General features: G+C 36.6%; 1 protein-coding gene across 5 annotated transcripts in view; it reads right to left on the bottom strand.

Annotated features, from left to right (window-relative positions):
• Positions 1-24,258, bottom strand: part of TBL1XR1 (TBL1X/Y related 1) — a 182,660-nt gene that overhangs the window by 25,428 nt on the left and 132,974 nt on the right. For 4 of the 5 annotated variants that reach the window (XM_058556320.1, XM_058556321.1, XM_058556317.1 and 1 more), the window contains 7 exons: positions 19,224-19,326; positions 7,695-7,840; positions 5,337-5,559; positions 4,484-4,616; positions 3,991-4,132; positions 1,047-1,110; positions 859-956 (listed from right to left, as the gene is read on the bottom strand). In XM_058556320.1, coding sequence (XP_058412303.1) covers positions 859-956; positions 1,047-1,110; positions 3,991-4,132; positions 4,484-4,616; positions 5,337-5,559; positions 7,695-7,840; positions 19,224-19,281 — 864 coding nt within the window. In that variant the 5' untranslated portion in view covers positions 19,282-19,326. The remainder of the gene's footprint in view (positions 1-858; positions 957-1,046; positions 1,111-3,990; positions 4,133-4,483; positions 4,617-5,336; positions 5,560-7,694; positions 7,841-19,223; positions 19,327-24,258) is intronic. The other variant, XM_058556322.1, reaches the window with a different exon arrangement.

Below are 24,258 nucleotides of genomic sequence, written 5' to 3'. Positions count from 1 at the left end.
CTTAATATTAACATTTTTAAAGCTCACATTTACATACAGAGGCAGCTTGAATTTTGACAATATTTAAAATCATGTTTTTCATATTACATCAAAGTACGACATATAAATCTGAATGGATATATTCACAATTCCTTTTAACACCTTCTCATCACAAATTTTGTAACTCTGGAGACATAAAGTATTATTTAGTGGCAGTGACCGTTCATTACTAGGCTTTTCCCTCCCATTCCTGACGTCCTTCACTTTTCTTTCCTTTCTTCTCTCTACCTGCCTTTTTGACAACACACTCAGTTAGCTATGAGCATGCACTTTCCTGGATTAAAATAATCTTAAACCCGTAGTCATTTTGGGAGGTGTGGTGAAAGGGACGACCTAAGAAAGTGAAGGAGAAAGAAGGTCATATTTTCAATCTATCCATATTTACCAGCCTTAGGTGAAAAAAGCTGCAAAGATCCTGCATTTCTTACATTTTCAATTAAGTACCAAGAGTTCAGCTAAGAGACTGGCTCTAAGATTTCCCATGAAATCACTCTAGAGCCATATTCTCTGATGAGATAAACTAGAAACTGCAGTAGGAAAGCAAAGAGTTTGGGAGGTATGACATACATTATGGCTCAAATTTCAGCAAAAATGAAGAGTGGTCACACAGATAAAGAATAAGGGGCATTCTGATGAGTAGATTCAAGAATGAGCTGATAGAAAATCTAGGAAAGCATTTCAATTACTAAGATAAACTCGTATCTAAATTTCCCCAATATGAATGTTTTATTGTTTATGTGAGTAGTAGAGAAAATATTACTTTCAATTATACTCTGTAACACATTAACCTTTATAGAACGTAGTTTAATGTTCTTTTACCTTGTCTACTCCAGCACTTAGAATGAAATTTCCTTTCTTATTCCATTTTAATGCAAATATAGGGCCTTTATGCTGCCCCAAGGTGCTAGCAAGGTTACCTAATATTCAAAAAGAAAAACATTAAAATCACTTCAAGCTTTATAACTTAGATCAACAACAACAAATGAAAAGAAAAACGCTTCATTTACCATCTTTAGTCCATATTCTGGCAAACCCATCGTATGAACCAGTTGCTAGAAGTGTACCTTCACTCTGTCAGAGAAACATATTTCTCTCAGTTATATAATCCAGAAAGGGGCTTTAATTGTTATTAGAACAGTTCATGTTTAAATCCCAGGTACAGCAAATCCTTGACACTCTCTGCTCCAAAACTTTCCAGTTTTGCCTGTTTGGGAGTGCCGCCCAAGGCCTAGAAACACCTTCATTGCTGTGAAGTTAGCATTTTGGCAGCATTTAGTCAGTGTGTGAGCCTTAATCCAAATCTCAAGAATGGCAGGAACTGCTCTGGAGCAGGATCAACATCCCCCTCATGCATGTTAGGGTCTACTGTATTCTCACAGATGCGCAAGGCTAAAGATGGGGTAGGCTGGTGGATTGGGAAGGACATCAAAATCATCATCTTATAATGATTTAATAGAAGTAAAAAGTAAAATCTTCCAAAATATTTAATTATGATTAGAAGTTTTCATAAGATCCTCCCTCTAAATCTTTTATTATCTAAACCAAGTGTGTGTGCATGTGTGTGTATGATCCAAATAATATTGCTATTTCAGATGCTCAGATTCTTAAATATCACTGAATGTTTCTTTCTTTTGTTAATTCTTTCCCAATATGAAATCCTTACCATTAAAAAAAGTAACACAGGAAAAGGAGGCAGAAAAGAGTGTAGGCTGACTTTATAGTTAATGAAGTGAGTACAACTGCCTGGAACTACTTTACCACAAGGAAAAATCCATACCAATTTTTCTCATCTTATATTCCCTTGCTGTGCCTTGCCTTCATGAATGGTACAACGGAAGGACAGATCTAACTTATTCTACAGAAGTGCAAGTTACTCCAGAGTGCATTAAACAGATTACTGCTGGATGAGTAAACATTACTGGAGACACAGAATAAAATCTTGGCTCAGTACTTTCTTGACACTTTTTGGTAAGGGCACTGAAAACAAGACTATCTCCTTCAGAACTTGCAAGCCATTTGGCTGTACAGGTAAGTAACAAACAAACAAATGCCAGTTCTGGGGGTTGTAGACTCGGTGCTGCCGGGGTCTGTAAATCTCCTATGGTTCTATCTGAGGAAGACAAAGCCATACTGAGGCCAACAGCAAAAGTTTATTTGCAGACTCTACACAATGGGAAGTTTCCTTTAAACTAATGGTCCCCAAATGTTTTAGTTCATGGACCACTGAAGTAGGAAAAGAATACTTTAAAGATCAGCTATCTCACAGGCTCTTGCTTTAGTCACAGAAAAGAACCATTAATCAAGGATAATGTTTTCCCCTTTTAGTGGAAGATTCAAGTTCATAGTGAGTAACACATTTCTGAAAAGTCCACCCTTTTTAAAACTATAACTTGCAGTTCAGAATCACCAGGCTCAACAGACCGTTTGTTAACCATTCCTTTCAGCGTAAACTGTAAATTTCATTAAATTAATATGGTCTCTGAGGCAAACAGCATAGAAGGCTATAATGCCTTTGATCTAAGTTATAATAAGGTCCTACATTAAGAAAACAATTCTTGGGGCCGGCCCCGTGGCTTAGCGGTTCAGTGCGCGTGCTCTGCTGCTGGCACCCCGGGTTTGGATCCCGGGCGCGCACTGATGCTCTGCTTCTCCCACCATGCTGAGGCGGCATCCTACATACGGCAACTAGAAGGATGTGAACTATGACATACAACTATCTACTGGGGCTTTGGGAAAAAAAAAAAGGAGGATTGGCATGGATGTTAGCTCAGGGCTGATCTTCCTCACCAAAAAAAAAAAAGAAAGAAAGAAAGAAAACAATTCTTAGTCCTGACCCTACATCCAAATAATAATGCAAAGTGCTAAAACCTCTTTTCATTTTTAGAATTGTCAACTTTATAGGAGGCAAAGGGTAAATACATTGCTGGAAATTTTGGAAGAGAACATCAGCAAAATCTAGCTGTGGGTTCTGGAAGAATTTCATAGAAAATGAGAACTTTAAAGATGGATCTCATTCCTTGGAATGAGATTTGGAAGATCTTTTGGAAAGCCCCACAAAAAAGTTGTTAAACAGAGGCGAGAGGAGGAAAGGATGTTCACTTGCTGAGGAAAGGACAGCGACCCCTAAAATTCCTGGTAACACTGAAATATTCTAAGAGGCTTCTTAGAAGTGGGTTAGGGTGCAGGTAAAAAACGGATGCAAAGTTACAAAGAAGGAAAAAGGCAACAAAGAATAAAGGGAAAGATAAAGGAACTTTAAAAATGCTAATTTTCCACAAATTAATCATGGGAATGAAAACAAACTAAGCTGTTAATCATGTATTTGAAACAGAAAGGGTGAAGCTTTATCAACAATGAAATCAAACTTTCCGGTAAGTCCAGGTAGTCACGTTATCTCTGAAAGATGTCAAATCACACACAGAATCAGAGAATTATAAGATTCCTATAGCTAGAATAAAGCTTATAAGTAATCTAGACTAATGGTCCCTAAAAGGCAGCTGGCAATAAAGTTTTCATCAATTCACAGCAAGATGAGAAAAACAAGAACGTGTTTTTATTACATGGACTTCTCTTACCACTAGCAAAGGACTTAGTACTTAAGGACTTATGTGCCTATTACTGATTTTCATTTATTGCCTCATTTACTGTCACACTTCTACATTCCACGTGAGGAAAATGAAGACTAGAATGGCCAACCACCAGTTTTACAAAGGTTCTGCTGCTAGACAAACTGAAGAGCTAGAAGTTGAACCTTGATCTTACTGCTCCAGGGCCAGCCTTTGTTTTTAACACCACATTTGGGGATGGGGACTCCTAGTTTGTTGCTCTCATTAGTTAGTGAAATGCGAAAATATCTGAACAAATGGACAAACCATGTCATTAGTTCTCAGGCTCAGAGAGGTCAAGTCTACTAGTAACTACATCCACCATGGACAATATAGTGATACTCACATTCCAATCTAGAGACGTCACATCCTTGTTGCTGGGGACGTCTTGCCCTCCTTCTCGTATACAATGTCTAAGTACCAACTGTGTGGAGCCACTAGTGCTATTTTCACTAAGATTCCATATTCTTGCTGTTGAGTCTCCAGACCTATAAAGTACGTAATATATTTTAAATCCTCGTGATATTCTTAAGTATCCCAGAAATAAAGCAACATATTTACATTCTATTATTAATAAGGCAAATGACAGACTATCAGGGATTTCCACTTCCAGTATTTTTTTCCATCTCCATTTTGGGGGCCCCAAGCACTCCTGAACTACTAAGTTTAATTAAAACTTCTAAGATTACTTTATGAAGGAATAAAGATTTACAGAGGCAAAACAACCACAAACAAGCAACAACAAAAACCTGAAAATGTAAGTAACGCATTTATAAAATGTGTAATAGTTCAGTAAGATATTTTAAAAATCCATTTTAGTTTCACTTTGAGAAACATACCCTGATGCCAAGAGATCACTAACGGGGTTCCAGGCACAGATGAAAACTTCAGATTCATGGCCCCGTAACACAACTGCTTTATTAGGAGGGATTTCAACATCCCCATCCACTTCCATCATATCAGTATGATTATCTGCATCATGAGAAACAAGTGGAAAATTCCAGTTAGGTAATATGACAACATCCTGGGGGGAAAAAGAATTCTTAACCAGTAAATACTTCCTTTATAATACATGGTGTAACTTTTTTTTTTTTTTTTAACTATGTCAGGTAATGATGAAAATGAGTATACAGTACTTAACTAAAAGTAGAAATTTATTTTTCATGTGTTAAGTACCATCATACTATTTTTAAAAGATATATGTATGTGAGTGCTTAAAGGTGGGGGATGGGGGGTAGAGAAGGACTGCTAAAGGTTAGACCGAAACATGGCTAAAATGATAAAATGGTTTGAACTAAATATATCCACGCCAATACTATTCTGAGTTTCTGCCAGTAGGGGTTGCTGATATCATTCATATAACATGAGAGTTGCCTTTATATCTCCATGTCAAAGCTTTATTGTATTTGTTAATGACTAGTATTACAAATTTTATTTAGAAATCAAATGCAGATGCAAAATTCATTTAACAGTAGAAAAATGGTTTCTAAATATTTAAAAAAGGAAATAAAATTCATGAAAGTGAATCTAGCTTTTTGGAGCTTTAGAAATAAAAATCTGAATTGTGTGATACAAGTTCCCCCACGTTGGCATAAATGAAATAGATGATATTATTTCAGCTTAGAAGATGAGATATCCCCATAAGGTAAAATCTCTCTTCTGAAAAGGAATTATTAAAAATTCTTAGCTCACTTGCTATAGTATGCGCTCCATTCTCCTCCCCATTTGCTGTGTTTTCTCCATTTTTTGCAGATCCTTGTGGGTTTGTTGCAGCTGCGGCAGCTGCGGCAGCTGCTGCTTGTTGCTGTGCAAGCTTATCTCTGTAAGCTTGTTGTCTCGTCTGTACTACATCAGGCATTACGGCATCTATCAGTGACAGAGACTCTATCGGTCGACCATCAAACAAAGTACCATCCTGGATTTGGAAAATTGTGAGAGAAGAAAATTCAAAGGTAACACATTTATAGTAATTTGTATTCATATAAGTCAAAAGGAAAAATGAAAATCTTCATTCCAAGAAGAAACACTTTTAGATAATTTTCTGAATGCATGTAAGAAGGAAAGGAATCAGGAGGGCAAAAGGAAACTTCAAGAAGCAACTGCAAATAGCTACTTAAATTTTCCTCCTCACCTGTTCATACTGTTAAATGTTGCACAGATAAAGCCGCAATATTGTAAGGAATAATAAAAAGTAGGCCCACACGATTATTAGATTATTAATTAGATTCCAAAATACTGTTAGTCAAAAGTAGTGACCAATATGAAAGAGTTCATACAATGATAAGAGATTTGGCGCCACATTATAGTAAATACTTCTTTAAAACTAAAAACTTTAAAAATAGCTTTGTTGGACTCACAAGTTTCTTGTGATTTGATTAAAATATTTAAAGAAAAATAGATTTCAGAAATTATGCCATAGGATCATCTCATTTTACTAATGTTGAAATGCAAGCACAATAAGGCTTAAAGATTTGTTGAAGTTACACAGCTAGTCAATGGCAGCTGGGGTCTCTTAACCAGTGCTATTCAAAGTGTGATCTAAGACCAACAGCACCACCATCACCTGGTAGCTTGTTAGAAATGCAGATTCAGACCTACAGAATCAAAAATCTCTGACGGACTCAGGAATCTGGGTTTTAACAAGCTCTCTGGGCGAGTCATGTGCACTAACATTTGAGAAGTACCATCATAACTCATAGGCTAGTGCTCTTTAATTTTATGTAGTTGTTATAATTTTCCAAAGCTCCTCTCACTGATATGACGAAATTCACAATTAATAAAAAGTTCTCCGGCAAGCACAAGAAGAGACACAGAGCAAGTCAGAAATAGAAATAGTTCAAATTAGCTAGGAATGTGCATATGTGAAGACGGGCTCACTTCAGCTGGTGAACACACACTGCTGACAATCTACAGTGGTGTGATGGGGGCTCTGAGTTACAAAAACACAGCGTATCTTTCTTCTTTCTGAATTGTCAATTGTAATGGAGTATTTGAGGAACAGGAGAATGTATTTTAACTTATAAGTGACTTAAAAATATTAAAACCAACACAGATACATCATGGAGTACCTATATTAAATCTACAAAAAATTTTTCAGATAAAATGAAACTTCTGGCTACTGGTCGAAATTGTTTATCACCCTCTGTAATACTTTGGGAGTGAAAGTGCTAAAACACAATGAGGACATTTAATTTAGCAGTAGTGGATTTTTCAGTGATAGAGATGAGGAAACTCAAAAATAATAAAATCAATATTAGTATACTATACAATTATAGTAATAAATATTGATATAGAAACCACAGATGCTTCAGTTTTAGAAATACTTGCAAAATGAAAGGAGAACATGTTAATTTTTGAAATAAAAATACGTAAAAAGCTCCACATATCATAAATCCTGACCATATATGAAAATTTTCAACTAGACCAGGGTTTGCAAACTTTTTCCACAAAAGATCTGATAGTAAATATTTTAGGCTTTGCAGACTATAAGGTCTCTGTCAGTACTCAATTCTGCTGCTGTAGCACAGAAGTAGCCAGACAATATATAAATGAATGAGCATGGCCGTGTTTCAGCCAAACTTGACAAAGACAGGCAGCGGGCAGGATTTGGCTCATGGGTCACAGCTGGCTGACACCTGAGCTAAACTACCTATATATGGATCTTAGATAGGCAATAGTATCAAGAGTTGGCTTTAATTACAAACTGCCTTCCAAAATCAGGTATAACCAAATAACTTGAGATTTTCTCATTTTTCAGACTATCAATTACGGTCTCAGCATTCTACAGCACAATGCTGCTGTTTTAAAGAAAATTATTTCTTACTGTTTCTTATAAAACCACATAAAGGGAAATAAGTAACAGATAACGGTCCTTACAGTTGGGAGGCGACATGCCTTGCCTGTGCGACCTAACTGTTACATTAGCAATAACCCTCTTCAATTTTGTTAACCTGGCGAAGCTGAAGTCAGATAATGAATGAGCAAACAAAGTAAGAGATTTAGGGACATATTTAAGAGTAAGAACTAGTATTTGAAAGAAGTCTTTCTTACCTCATTAATACTAACTTCTGCCTCTACATACTGTAGACCTTTCTGGATGATAGAAATCAACGCAGCAGGTGGGACGAGGGCACCATTTATGTTAGACTGGCTGATATGGCTTTCTATACCAAAGGTAAATGCTGAATGAGAAAATCCTAAGAGCAAAAGAAAAGGTATAAGAACTTACCCTCCTAGTGGCAACATGCCATATGTCACAAAGGAAAGACCTCTATCATCTTTCAAAACCACATTCCACCCATCTCAGTCTGCAACGTCTGAAATCGCAGACTGTTAGCTAAGGTCAAACATGTTTTTAAACAAAGAAATAGCAAAATCCAAACATGTTAACCTTTATATAGTTTCCTTTTTACTTTAATTACATAATGTACTATTTAAAATTTCTAGTACATATAAAATTTAGCAGTAGCACATAATTTTCCTTAACAAATATCATCAAACTGTAAAGCTGAAAAAAGCCTTTGGAAATCAAGCGACTCAAATGCTTCACTCAAGATAAGTTAGGCCAAGATAAATTAAGTGACATTTAATATTTTTGTAGTATATTTAAATTTCTATATACAAATTGTCAAACACTTTATAAATTCAATATTTTGTAGGTTTTTAAAAAAACTACTTATGAAATAAAAAGCAAACTAAAACATAAGAAATGAAAATTGAAATTTAATGATGAAAAAAACATTGTATGAGTTAAGTGCTAAAAAAAATTTACTAATTGTTTGTCACTTGGTAATAACCCATCTAAATGAAAGCTTTAGGGAAATGAAGAGTTAGCAAGTGAAAAACCAGTTTCTATGTCTCCATCAGCAATTCTTTGATTTTAATTTGAAATACCTGAAACCAAAACCACGTAACAAAAATCTCTTTATGTTGGTCTTGCTTTTTATGAAAGTCAAATCCAAATTCAAAAGTAAAATTCTAGTAAACTGATAGACCCAAGTGGGGTTATTCTTTGTACCAAAATATCCATCAGAGCTTACCATTAAATAGTAATTGTCACTAATGTATTTTAAACAATTAAATTATACATACAATATACAACGTCAAACTTTCATACTAAGTAAAGTAAATGAATACGGGCTTATTGGGCCTTGGCTAAACTGATTCAATCTATAAACTGTCGTCTAGCCTGTCTATCGTAGGTTTTTCAGTGGTTAGTCCATGTCTTGTTTGCATTTTGTGCTTCCACTCTTTGGCTCCTTGTGGCACTTATGAACAGTCTATAAAAAATACTGTGGGCTCACAAACAGCATGTGGCTAGGAAATAATTTCACTAGTTAATAGACAAAGTACACCTAAGTTGATCTTCCTCATGGCTCCTTCCTTCCCTCTTTGGAACACCTAATCATTCCAATTCCTTTAACTACCCACAGTGAGAAGTGAAAAGATGTTACCTTTAAGACTTTGATTTTAACACATTTATAGTTTTCAGCTTACCCTGAGCTCACAGAGATGGCTAAGAAACATACCAATGAAAATAAAGCACCATTTTGCATAGTCCCTATCAAGAAACCCACAACTACTTAAATATGAGTAGATTCCAGATCGCCGGGGTAGAAGGCTGAGAATAAAGACTGGGAAGGCTGAGGAGAAAGGTTGAGAGATATGGCAGTGAAATCCATATGCAGTGAGGTTGGCGACTCCTGTTTTCAATTACATACTCCTCTCTAAATAAATTCTGCAGTAAATCACAAATAGGATAAAAAGCTTAACAGCCAAGTGGCTTAGAGATTTAAGAAGACTTCAAGAAAGACAGTATCATTTACAGAGGGCCTACACTATGCACACATGTATAATTTTATTATTATTATATATATATATTTTTGGTGAGGAAGATTGGCCCTGAGCTAACATCTGTGCCCATCTTCCTCTGTTTTGTATATGGGATGCCACCACAGGATGACTTGATGAGCAGTGTGTTAAGTCTGTGCTTGGGATCGGAACCCGCAAACCCCAGGCTGCTGAAATGGAGTGTGCTAACTTAACCACTATGCCTCTGGGCCAGCCCCTAATTTTATTATTTTATTTTATTTATTCATTCATTCATTCATTTATTTTGGTGAGGAAGATCGGCCCTGAGCTAACATCTGCCAGTACTCCTCTTTTTTGCTGAGGAACACTGGCCGTGGGCTAACATCCATGCCCATCATCCTCCACTTTATACGGGACGCCGCCACAGCATGGCTTGCCAAACAGTGTGTCAGTGCACGCCCAGGATCTGAACCGGTGACCCCTGGGCCGCCACAGCGGAGTGCGTGCACTTAACCGCTTGCGCCACTGGGCCGGCCCCAAATTTTATTATTTTATAATGTGAATTAGCAGATGGGAAAACAGCCACTAAGAGAATAAGGGTTCAAATTTATTCAAAGACCATGGGGGTAACCACTACACTCCGCTGCTCCTACTGGCCAGTTAGAATATGGTCAAGGATAAAGCTAAAGCAGAGTGATCTCAAGTTTACTAACAGAAAATAAAAGATTGCATCACTGTTCTTCTGTTTTAACTCAGAGTGTTAGAAAGTGGTGTCAGTGGGCCAGCCCCGTGGCTTAGCGGTTAAGTGTGCGCGCTCTGCTATTGGCGGCCCAGGTTCGGATCCTGGGCGCGCACCAATGCACTACTTCTCCGGCCATGCTGAGTTGGCGTCCCACATACAGCAACTAGAAGGATGTGCAACTATGACATACAACTATCTACTGGGGCTTTGGGGAAAAAAAGGAGGAGGATTGGCAATAGATGTTAGCTCAGAGCCGGTATTCCTCAGCAAAAAGAGGAGGATTAGCACGGATGTTAGCTCAGGGCTGAGCTTCCTCACAAAAAAAAAAAAAAGAAAGTGGTGTCAGTAGTGCATGAAACCTTAAGACATCTTATTAGCAAGGTTTTTAAAGTGTTTTGATTTTCATAAGCTTTAAAAATTGTAGCAAAGTCCATGATTTCTGTATTCTCCAATTCGTGGGTACAATTTAAATAATCAAAATCATTACATTTAGACCTTGTTTAACCAGATGATAGAGCTCAAGCTTATGTCCAAGGATATCCTCAGAGCTTCAGGTGGAAAAATGTCAGTTTTTGGCTGAAATGTTACACATATCCTGAATTAGTTCTGTCAGACCAGGAGAGTAGCTATCATGGTGCCTACATTCATCTCAAGTTATTGCACATGTGATAAGAATGTTCTAAACAGCAAGAAAACAACCCTGAAGTGGACGTTAGCGTTGTTTTGGCACTTCTCATTAATGTTTATGCTAAAGAATGTCCACACTTAAATGTTCTCCTTAAATGCTGAATTCAACTATAATTTTTTGCTTTATTTCTAGTCATAGCATTACATGCCAGCTTAAAATCATTATGTTCAAAACTACTTCTCCTCTCCTCCCTAAAATTTCTTTTTCCTTACAAATTTCTGACCTTACACCCAAAAGTCATCCTAACTCCCACCTCAGCCCCTGGCATTCCACCATTCAACAAATCCTATCAATCTTACCTCTCTGGTCTCTGTCATTGACTTTCCTTTCCTGCCAGAACCCGGAATTTAGTCCACATCATCCTTTGCCTGGACTATTACTGCCGTAAGTTCCTTTCCTCTCTTCCCTAGTTCAGTACATTTGCCACACTACAGCTTGAATACTACTTGTAAAACAAAAACTGCTCATATCACTCCTTGAGCACTTTCAATGATCCCTTTGGCCTTCATAATAAAGGCCAAACTCCTAAGTATGGCTCACAATTACTTTTGTAATCTGACCCTGCCTATCTTTCCAGGCTCCTCTCCTCGATTCCACACCCTCACCCTTCCTCCTATTGCACATGAAGTTCAAGTGATTGCCAAGTACACCTTGAACAGCTGTGCTATCTCATGCTTTTGGCCTTCTGTGTTCCTAAAGCAGTTTTCTCCTATCTGAATAGAGGTGAAGTCCTTCCATTCACTGCCCCAGGGCTGATCATTCTCTTCTACAATAATCCTATAACTTGTATATGTATGGGATTTACCACACGGAATGGTTATCATCTGTGTGTATGTGTGCTTATGACTACTAGACTGGGCTGCCTGAGGAAATGGTTTATGTTCTAGTAATCTTTTAATTCTGGAAAACTAGAACATTACCTAATTTAACCAGTGCTCAAAAAACATTAAATCAGAATGCAATTCTACTATATCTTGGCACTTCAGAAAACCTGTGCATCCAGAAAAAGCACATGACTTAAATCTTCCTTGAAAAACAAAACTAAAACTTGAGCCAGGCTATGCCAGAAAATATTCCCATTTAACTGTAAGCATATTTGCAGGAAATACTTTTTCAGGGACAGCTTTTGATTTACATACAAGAAGACAAAAGGGATCAACCAAAATCTGTGCAATGTTGAAGTCTGCCCTGATTACCTAAAATAGCATCCCTTCCTTCCAGGGGTAAGAGCAAATCTGATATAAATAATAGCTCTGTAATCAAGTACTCTTGATTGCAAGCTGAGTAGGGTAGTTGAGGACAGGACACTGTGACCATCACTCATTCACAGGGTTGTGGGGAGTCGGAGCAGACTTGACAGCACACAACAACAAAATCAAGTCCTCTACACATTCATTAGGGTGATTAAGATTTAGGAGGTAGAAAAGAAACTCCAGAGAGGAATAAGGCTGAAAACCATGAAGTTCAGTATCTAGTAATCGAGCAATCCAGACCAGCAGTGGCAGGGCTGTGTCTGTGGTTACGCATGAGACCGAGCACCGTTCCCCGGTAAGAAGCAAGATCACAAACAACCATTTCTACATATCGCTCATTTCAGGGAGTGCTTTCCCTGGGAATGGCAGGGATTGTGTTCTCAAAGGGGCGTTAGTCCTCCAGAGCCTGCCAACTCGACTTTACCAACAGAGCATACAGGAACATGAAAATGGGCCTGGAACGTCATGGTTATGGTATAGGGGGATCGAACAAGAAAAAAGAAAAGGCAAAGCTTAACTATTATCACAACATGGTGCCCTAGTCTGGAAGGAAAATCTAATTTATCCAAGGACCTATTTAAGCTTCAGGTCAGAAAAGCCCAGAAAATTATATTTGAAGAGTTAGATCCAGCACTCATTAAAAAAATAAAGGAAAATGTGAAGAAGGAAAAAAAATTACAATACCAAAACCTAAATGCAACTGTTAATACTTTTTATTTCCTTTTTTTCTTTACATATTGGTTTTTTCCAGCACAATATACACTGGCTATACAATTTTGTGCCCTAATTTTGCCCTTAAAAATATATATCATTACAAGCATTTTATATGAACTCTATTTTCTGAAATGATTTTAATATCATCATAATACTCAGCCAATAAATGTACTCACATAGTAAATTACTCATCTCACAGCTGGACAAAATGCACCTTCCCAATGTACACTATTTAAAAAGAATCTTGCCTCAAATATCTATGTGTATGGATATTTTGTCAGGTATATATTTTTTTCTCCTTAGGATGGATTCCCTCTAAAGTTGAAAGGGACATGAGCATTTTATTTTATTTTTTTTTATTTTATTATTTTTTTTAAGATTTTATTTATTTATTTTATTTCCCCCCAAAGCCCCAGTAGATAGTTGTATGTCATAGCTGCACATCCTTCTAGTTGCTGTATGTGGGACGCGGCCTCAGCATGGCCAGAGAAGCAGTGCGTCAGTGCGCACCGGGGATCCGAACCCAGGCCGCCAGCAGCGGAGCATGCGCACACAACCGCTAAGCCACGGGGCCGGCCCGGGACATGAGCATTTTAAAGGAAGTTTTCTCATGATTGCCAAATTGCTTTCCCCCAAAACTGCGCAAATTTATGACGCCATCAGCAATTTACATGTTTCCTTATACCCTCACTACACTGGCTACTCGTAAAAAAACACAAAGATCACTATTAAGATTGAGAAAGTTCTCTGTTTGGCAACTATTAAAAGACCTTTGTCTTTTAACAAGTATGTCAGTACTTGTTAGTAGGAATGTATAATAGGAATTTCCTCTATCAGCAAATAATAGTCATTTAACTTACAAAAAGAGGAGAAAAACTGATTTGGAAGTATAAAATTTACCAGCATTTATGACAATTGCTTGCTGTTTATCGTTAATTGGTCACGTGTACAACTATGTGTCAAAGTAATGTTACTGCATATTTTATTTGATTATAAAGCAAAACTATGTATACCTATTTGCACTTTTCTACCTGACTATCTATTCATAAAAATTAAAAGAAAGACTAAAGGTGGATGTACCAGATCCTGAGCTCTCCTCACTCCAGTTCTTCATGGCTAGAGGCACATCACTGACAGCCAGTTTAACCTGACTCCATCCCGTCCACTGTCAGTCTGTTTATAAATGGCACCAGCAGAGGGATATGTAGGAAGGAATGTTTAGCCCAGTTACCTTTATCTGAGTCAGGAAAAACTACACTCTCATTTGATTGCTGAGATTTTATTAGCCATTGTAGAGGTTAATACAAAATCATTCAATGAAAAAAAATGAATGAATGGGTTACTTGGTGTTATAGATCAGAACGTTAACGTTATACATGGACATCCAGGTTAGTTTGTGCCTACTATGATCATGTTTAAATTTCTAAATTAAGTGTGCGTGTGTGTGTGTGTTTGACGTGATCTTATAAACAAGTAGAGCATTTGAAGTAAGCAACATCTCACGAAAAGTGTGGTGAAAGGCCTCTACCCAGGGAGACTTGATATCTCTTTGAAAAGTCGGAAAACAGTGGAGAGAGGCAGGGTGGGGGAGACACAAGATGATCTTTCATGAACCAAACGTTTTAAGCCTACAAATATCATCACTTCTCATAATTGGAGACTGTATGGCAAGATAAACCTCAGTTCTAAAAAAATGAGGATTTTAAAGAATAGTAGTATTCAGGATTACAATCTAGAAAACAACTCAGTAATAAGAACATCCTGTTTTTACATTTTCCAGTTAGTCTTCAACCATAAAATCCAACTGTTCTACAGCATGCAATAGTCAAGTACACTGTAAGTAGAAATGCTATTGAGCTCCTAAACATGTAGTAGATGACAGTTAAATCTAGAATCAAGAATTCTCCCCAAAAGCAAATACACAATTTAAGCAAAATACAACTATATCTTATACAAAGCAACAAGAAAAATGGGTGCCACAAATTTCACAAATAATTGCCAGAAACAATTTCTCTAGAAAAAAAATAAACTAAAACTGTGAATAACTACAGGAGAGTCAAAGGTGATGCAAAAGGGCCGGGGGGGGGGGGGGGTGGAGGGTGGGGATTAAAAAAGTCCAAACCAGCTTAGCTCTTATAAAATTAACACTGTATCAGGTTCTGTTATATACAACTGAGCATGTATCACTTATTCTGCATATAGTTGCTAGATATGAGTTATTAGGGCAACCAAATTATTAATGTCCTTGGGCGATCACTAATTAAAGGGAGCATACTGAATCAAGTCAATCATTACTTACAGTACTACATGTCAAATACACTCAATTTTCAAGTCATCTCAAAAGAGAAAAAAATAACTAATTTTATTCCCTAGGAAATATTTGTTGAATATGGAAGACTAGTTCATAAAAGCACAAAATGGTGATGACCAAAGTAATCTGATTAGGGTGAACTTTCTAGAAATAAAATTGAGAAAAATAAAAAGTTGTAACTCTTAATAAAGACATCCTACAATAAATACACTTTTCTCTTAATTAGTTTTAATGAGTAGGGTCTGGTTTATCTCAAACAGAAGTCTATAAAACATTTGAGGCTGAATATCACAATGTAACCCTTTTACAATAAGCAACAAATTTTGTGGATGAGGAAACTGAAGCTCTGAGAAGTTATGTCATTCAAGGGAAGGAAAGGTACTTTTAAAAGACAATATCTTCTAGCGCTGGTAACAGTCCTAATAGGATGACCACACATAGCATCTAAGATTAAAAAAATTTAAGTGATTTTCTTCCCTCTGAAGATAGATACCAAAGTCCAGTCAATATTTAAACACTGTTTGCAGACAACAAATATTAGATATTCTTACTGAAAAACATTATTTATAAATCACACATTTATCAAAACATTAACAAAACTTTTATAAGGTGTTTTTTGGACTTTCTGACTGAGAGCTTTTAGATGATGAGACAAGCAGCAAAAGGAAATTTTATTTTCCTTGGTGGTTGTCTTTACAAACCAGCCCTTTGAATGTCTGTGCACAGATACTTTCTTTGTCATGATTATTTCCTTTCTTCCTATCTCCTAATCCTATTTAGTACTCTTTTATAAGAAAAATATCAATATTAAGATTCCAGCTTCTTCTGTATTGCATTAAATCTTTTAAGAGAAATATTTATAGCCTGAAGTAATTTACAACATATTTCTTAGATATTTAATGATTAGTTCTCAATCAGTATCTCTTGTAAATTATGGTGATAAATACACTAAAACCCCAAAACAACCCAGAGAAGTAATTACTTAAGTGAGTCCAAAAGAGAATCAATTGCAAAAATGGCCATTTTTGTGTATAATTAGCCATCAGAACCAAAAAAGAGCTTTTGGAATAAGCAGCAAGTGCTGAGATGGGCTGGATTCTGAGCTCTATCTGAAACCTGTCCTGAGCAGACAGAACTACAAATTTCTTAAACTCTTTCTCATCTCCTATTTCTGGAAATAATTTCAAATGAATGTTTCATAGTATCCTTTATGATGTAAACATGCCTCCTCATTCCTGTAAAATCTTGCCTATAAATACAAATACACCACTTTTAGTGGCAGCTCCCTCTTCAGGAGATATTCTCACACTGCCAACCTCAATGTGTACATTTCATGCTTTCTACTTTATCTCGAATAGTTACTAAACATAATTTTTCTTTCAAGATATTATGAATATGCTACATACCTGCTGTCAACTTCCCTGTCAAGTTCTAATTGTCTTACAACTAACATGGACCAGTGGTTTTCAAACTTTATTATGCCTAAGAATCACCTGGGGCATTTGTAAAATGTAGATTCCTGGGCCCCACTCGCTGTTGTCTAAGTGATTCTGATGCTGGTGGTCAGAGGAGCAAGCTTTAGAACTCGGGTACAGGCGGTTCTTAAATTTATGGCAAGTTGCATTCCTAGAAAAATTGCCATAAGCCAAAATGTCATCAGTTGAGTCTGATTTTCCCCTGTAAATCATAATGTAAATAGGAAGTTACACATTTTATAAAGGGACTGCTGCTCACATTTTTGGAGATGTGGCTTAACATTGTACTTCATCACCAGTACACTGTAAAGTATAAAGCTTTCTAAAGCATACACAAAGCACAACTAAGAACACAGTAAACAATTACAAAAGACTTAATACGATATCAGTCTACCATACCAAGTTTGTTTTTTTAAAATATAATTCTTGCTTTATTTTTACTGCAACATAAAACATGGAATTTAGAAAGGTCTTCTCTGAGAACATATGCAACCTAAGAAGACTTTTGATAATATGTAATCACTGGACACTCTTTCAGAAATTAATCCAGAGTATTATTTTACTGGCTCTTTTACTTGCTGTATTTTCTTATAGCAACATAAAAACATCACTTTGTGGACTTCTGTTTGGGAACAAGAAGATTTGAGTGTTTATTAGCATCTCTAACTTCACCTTGCCCTATTTCACCTCAGCATAGGCCGAACCACAGGATGCTGCTGAGCTATTCAACTGTTTCTGATCTCTAGAAACAGTAGTTTCAATATCATTCAACCTAAACAGATGCCTTTACAATAAACCTATAAGCTGTTATAATATATCTCCCATCTGGTGATCCTTCGCAATGCTTTTTTGCTCTGGTGTCCAAGCCCTCAAAGCTCTGGCTTAAATGGTAGTCAGATTCAAAGGCAGAGAAAGCAGAGTTCGTTTTAACCCAACAAATTCTTTCCATTTTGGCCAAAAGTACTACATAACAATATCCAAACGTGTGCATACATGTTATATACGTAACAATTACTAGGTCACTACTTTTCCCACTTTATTAATCATTTTATCTTATTCAAAATATTCTATGGGTGTCCTCTTTGGATCTGCCTTCAATACCAGTTTACCAGTTGAAAAAGAAAACAAGATCTATTAATTTCAAAGCTTCATAACAAGTATATTCTGCGCTGGTTCGTTACTTTAGTTTCTTCTCTTTTTCCCTCCCTTGCTGTTACTGGACATCATTTTCTCAGCTGTTCCAGGCCACAGAGGAGAAGTGATGGTGCTTGGGAATAGAAAACTCTTTTTTTGTGTGTGAGGAAGATCAGCCCTGAGCTAACATCTGCCAATCCTCCTCTTTTTTGCTGAGCAAGACTGGCCCTGGGCTAACATCTGTGCCCATCCTGCTCCACTTTATATGGGACGCTGCCACAGCATGGCTTAACAAGCGGTGCATTGGTGCTTGCCTGGGATCCGAAATGGCGAACCCTGGACCACCACAGCGGAGCGGGTGCACCTAACCGCTTGCGCCACCAGGCCGGCCCCAGAAAACTCTTGACCAAGAGAAAATTTCAGAAGTGGAGTACAGCTGGGAACATCTCAGCAAGCAGTGTGATCTAGATCTAAGGCCATGTTTGCATTCGCTGTATAAGAAAGGACAACTAGCTAAGCCCTAAGAGAAGAATAATTGTAGTTTCAAAACCAAAATTGAGGGCTCAATGTCCATTCTGTTCCTTCTGTCCTCCCTCACATGCGACTAACAGAATTGTCTTTTTTATACTGTCTCACCTTACTACTAAAACATTCCAATAACTTTAAGCCATAATTTCTAAAATTCAACCTCTCCAGCTTGGTATTTTTAATCACCAATGATCCATCTCAAGTGAACAACCTGCACTTACGCCACAGTCAATCTCTTCCACCATCCTGTGCCCCATACAACCCAAGTTTTCCTTCTTGTGCTTTTACATTTTTTTTTGTTTAATTCACCCCACATTCTCCCTTGTAGTTTTCCTTCTGTTTTATAACAACATCACTTAATCTGTCTACAGAACTTGGATTATCACTTATTTATTTACTATTTCTTACAAATGACTTTCAATGATTTATATTTATTAACTCCCCCAATAAGTACATTAGTAAGAATTCAGGTCAAGGATACATTTAATCAATTGCGATAATACTTATGAAACCATTCTGAAAAAATACGGTTAATTTAGCTTTTGAATACTAACTGCAATTAGGACCAGTAACATTTGGCTGAGGATTCTGAATATACACTATCAAATTGATGGTTTCTGAGAGTTTATATGTTCCTACTAGCTGTGTGCAATAATCTGACTTCTTAACAAATAAAAACGGTCTTTGAACAGTGAAAGCCAAACCATTTGTTACAAATATTTGCCTAAGATGATTCCAACATATTTGAAAGAGTCAGAGAGTTAAAACCATGCAGTAACACATAGCTTTAAAATGGCAGTCCAGACATTAAGGAAACATACAAAGTTCAACAGTTTGGACTGATACAAATTTCAAATGCATAAAAGGTTATTTTGAGAATATTAAAATAATTTGAGGCCTATTTACTTTATGAAAGTACTCACCTGACTCTTGCAAGTATCTATATACCAAGAAGTTGACCTCATCACTGCTTATACTCATCTTTATTCCCACTTAAACCATGAGGTCACAACACAGGATATAACCCTAAAAATAAAACAAAGTTAATTAAGTATTTTCTCAATAAAATATTTTTAAACAAAATGTAAACAATGTTGTAAAAACCATTTAATTTTATTAAATGATGTAAAATGAAGGTTCTATATTGCCTACTAATAAACCCTAACAAATAAAGTTACTTCCAATAGTTAGTAGTAGATTACACAACCAAAACATGGCTGGGTCTATTTTTCTGTAAGATAGCATACTGGCAAAAATGATTCAAAATTTATAAAAGGGCTTTAGCAGCCTATTTTAATGATTATATCAAATAGCATAAAAAGTTGCTCAACTGTAAAAAATAATAAATTTTAAGAATCAGAATATTATTTATTTAGGAAAAGATTGATTTTAGACCATTGGGTGGAGGACAAGCCATCTACACTGGTTTTGTCTTTATAATTTGGTAAGGTTTGAAGTCTATTTTCTCAATATCTAATTTGTAATTTCAAGTTTCAAAAAACTCTAGGTATGTTTAAAGCAGGGAGGTTGGCATACAGTTCTCAAAACTCAAATGATATGCTCTCAATGGACATACTCAAACGTTGAATTCAGAGGGAGGGAAAAAAGGAAACTGAGACATAACTTAAATATGTCCTAATTATACTTTTCTGTTCTCACATCACAGAAATTATTTAAAGGAGAAATCAGTACACTTTTTCTGTACAGAGCCAGACTGTAAATAGGTTGGTCTTTGCAAGACATACAGTCTCGGTCACAACGACTCAACTCTGCAAGTGTAGCACAAAAGCAGCAACAAACAATACGTAAACAAATGAGTGTGGCATGTTCAATAAAACTTTACTTATGGACACTGAAATTTGAATTTCATGTGATATTGTTGCATCATAAAATATTTTTCTTTTGATTTCCCTCTGAGAACTTAAAAATAAAAAAACCCCTTTCTTAGCTTGCGGTCTTTATAAAAGGTGAGCAGGCCAGATGTGGCCCACCGACTGTAGTTTCTTGGTCTCTTGTTTCATAAAGATATATTTATCTATTCAGTATAAAGGGGTATCTAACATTATGGGCCTATGCTGATTGTCCTGCCACATCATGGATCTCTTTATGATGCAGAGTTCACAGTATATTTAAAAATCATAAACTAACAAGCACTTGTGTAGGCTACTATGTGACAGGAAGTGCTACTGCCCTAAGTTGTGGAGAAAGTGGTGACTAAGCACTTATCATCAGAAAGGAAGACAGACAAGCAAGGAGGTAATAACAATTTTCCAAAGCACAGAGAGGAAGCCCTAATCAAACTTAGTAGTTTGGGAATACACCTTAGAGGAAACGTCACTGGTGCTCAGACCTGAAGGATGGACAGGAGGAGAGTGAGAACATGAATGTCTGGGGGAGTGGCAGGGAACAGAAGCAATCCAGTGAGCAGCAACAGGCAGTGGAAGGGCTGGGTGAGGAAAGAGAAACAAAACATGAAGTAAGGCTTGAAATACAGACAAAAACCATATTCTGAGGGACCTTGAAAGCATCACTTAAAAAGAATTAATGCACTGAAAGGTTTTAAGCAGGGTAGGGCAATGACTAGATTTACATTTTTAAAAGACCATCCTGGCTCTGATGTGAAGAACAGGCTGGAAGGAAACTGCACCGGAATAAGGAGACAATTTAGGAGGGTGCTGCAGTAACGTAGAAGACTAAAACCTGGACTGTGGCGTTGAAGCTGGAGAGAAGCACTGGGATTCCAAAGATATTTAGGAAGTACACTCAAGGGTGACTGATTGGACATGTGGACACAGGACTGAGGAAAAGGGAAGAATCAAAGGTTTCTTTTAGGACATCTGGATGGGCAGTACTTCCACTTACTGAGATGAGAAACCATGGAGGAAGAGTACTAACTATTTTCATATTAAAAAAAAAGGTACCTCCCCCCAGAATTAACTCAAAGAAGACAATTAATCACTGGAATGTTCAACGTGTACTTAACGGAATGATAAAGGTAAATCCTCCCTTGACGATTTTGGCTCAGGGCATCTTGTCTATATGTCACTGTGGTACAGTAGATGATTTGTGCTCTGGAGGATATCTTTCTCAATTTTATCCTGACCCACAGTAATGTGTAGTAATGTGCTCAGTACACATAATACGTACTCAACATCAATTATGAAAGCCCGTTGAACTGGATGATTTAAGAAAATGAAACAACCAATCCTATTATAAAATTATAAGAAATTAAATCATAATTTGACCAATCATGGATATTTGTTCATCAGGGAAACAAGTAGTCACTATTTGATTAATAGAATTTCTCAAAATGAGATAGGCTAGGTGGAATCCAAGTGAAACAGAATGACAAAGAAAACAGAGTAAGTATTCTTTTCCTCTTGGGAATATCATTCAATCCAACACTCAAATAATGAATACTCGCGCTGAAGTACCTAAGATGCAAAGGTTTTCAAGAGTGGCTGGTTCTGATAAGCAAAGGCCATCAATGTCCCAACTTAGAGCAGTGATCAGTGGTACCTGAGCATCACCTAATAGATTCCAGGGCAAAGCAAACTACAAATCAAAATAATATAAATTATTGTCTACAAGAATTCTTATAATAAATATATATTGCTGATTTTTTTTCAAGTCATTAACAAAAAATACTAAACAAGCAGAGCAGGAAAGTTCTTATCTGTTCAAATTGCAATGAACTGGTTTACTACATTGATCATAGTGCTATATCAATTTCTGCAATCAAAAGGAAATTTTTTAAGGGACAAGGGTAAATTGTTCAAATTTTAAAAGTGTTATTTCAGTTCTAATCCTACTCCAGCTAGCTCTTACACCCCAGAGAGAAAGAACGTTATTGTTTTCCCTTACACCAAGTGTATTCCTAGGATGGACAAAGCACTGTGCTGAGAGCTAGGGATAGACAGATTAAATAATGCAAAACTCAGTTTTTCAGTGAAGAGAAAGATACAAACAAATGTGTCCTTTAAAAAAAAGAGTAAATTTAACGCAATCCTGCACTAGAAGTTTCAGTCACAGTTGCAATAAAAGTACATAGACTCTAGAAAGACCTGAGTTTATCCACTTTCAAAGATGCGTAATTCTAGAATACGGTTTGGTATGAAATTGATCCTTTTATAATTCTAACATCAAAAGGACACTTAAAAAGAACAGGAGACTGGACAACAAAAAGAAAATGTTGACTGAGACACTCCCTGCTTGAAAACTTCAGTTTTCACTTTCAAAACACCTTAAATGCCTAAGAGCCCAAGAGCAAAATTAGAGAAAATACCACCACTCCATTAGCAGACTCACTACAGCCCTGCAGAACTGGTCCATTTTGTTTTGTTTGTTTACACAGCCAAGGTGGGTCCCCTCTAAGTGTGATGTAGAGACTCAGATACTAGGCATCACCGATTTCCAGAGCACACTCAGAAGCCTTCCCACTGTATATCCTCCACTGTGGTATCCTTCAGAACTATCTTTAAACAAGGTCACAAAACAGCAGTCTTGACCCTCTGCCGCCCAGCTGTCAGGCCTGGTGGAGGGCACTATGTGTAAAATACATCCTGCCCTCAAAAAGCTGAAGGACTATTAAATAAACAAGATATTCAAAACTAACACTTCCTAAAATCACAAAGCATATATTCGTATGTTCTGCCTGATTATACCTATTCGTCCTTACATAGTAAATGACTGAATTAAAAAAAAATTAAATACCTTTGTACTTTTCTATCCTAACTTTCAGAAACAGCTTATAAACTCATAAAAACTTTTATTTAAAACTCCTGTCAGTGACAGGTAATCAGGTACTTCATTCAGATCCACGGCTGTACTAAAGTAGCCAAAAGTAAATACAAAAACTACAGTTTTAACTAATATTTAGCCAAATGTTTATTTTAAAAGTGCACTTAATATTTTAAAGGTTCAGTATGAAATATTTTAGTGCAAGACTTTATAGATAGTAATTTAGCAAGTATTATAAAAATAGGACTGCTGAGGCAATCCAGGTATGATTCATTCTGCTGAATATGTACAGCATTTTCAGCATCAAAAAACTGAGTTCAGCATACACACTCCGAACAATAACCGCTCCAAATATCTAATCATCTCCTAGTTTCCTCTTCTATATACCCAGTACTATTTCTGCCTTTGGCCTCGAACATGACAGATATCATATTCTTTTCTGATCTCATTCCTGGAGCAAGCCAGGGCCCAACTATGATCCTAAATCATATTATTTTAAATTCAAAAGACCGAGAAAAAAGTGAAAGTTATGGATAGAAAGAAACAATGATTTTCTTGAATCTCTTGCCTATAACATACTATTAAGAGATTTTTGCATGATCCAAAATCAAATGTATAATTGAAATTACTTTATCTTACAAAAATAATTTAGTCCAAAATGTATACTAGTAGCATATTATCCCATAACAGACACACTAGTTTAATTTTTGTTTTGCTCAACATTTAGATGATTCTAAATTTTCATTATTCTAAGACTGCTATGAGGATTTTTATGCTTCAAGTTGTTCTTCTTCCATTTCTTTTTGGTAGGTGTGCATTTATGAATATTATTCAAAATCAGGAAAAGTCCCTACAAGTAAATTACTGTACCAAAAGGATTACATAAATGGCTATTTTGATTTTTGTGTGTGTGTGTGTGAGGAAGATTGGCTCTGAGCAAACATCTGTGCCCATCTTCCTCTGTTTTTTGTATGTGGGACACATCCTACAGCATGGCTTGATGAGCAGTGAGTAGGTCCGTGCCCAAGATCCAAACCTGCAAACCCCAGACCACCGAAGCAGAGAGTGTGAACCTAACCACTACACCAACAGGCCGGCCTTGATTCTTAACGAATACCAACAAATTGGGTGCACTCAAAAGATTGAACCAATTTACAACTCCTCCAGCTGAAACATTAGGAAAATGGTCAAATTCAGGAATAATAAGCAAAAAAAACA

The sequence above is a fragment of the Diceros bicornis genome, chromosome 15 (assembly GCF_020826845.1).
Source record: "Diceros bicornis minor isolate mBicDic1 chromosome 15, mDicBic1.mat.cur, whole genome shotgun sequence".
In the NCBI taxonomy this organism is placed as follows: domain Eukaryota; kingdom Metazoa; phylum Chordata; class Mammalia; order Perissodactyla; family Rhinocerotidae; genus Diceros; species Diceros bicornis.
The sequence above is the reverse complement of the archived record's forward strand: the minus strand, read 5'-3'. Positions and strand labels throughout refer to the sequence as shown.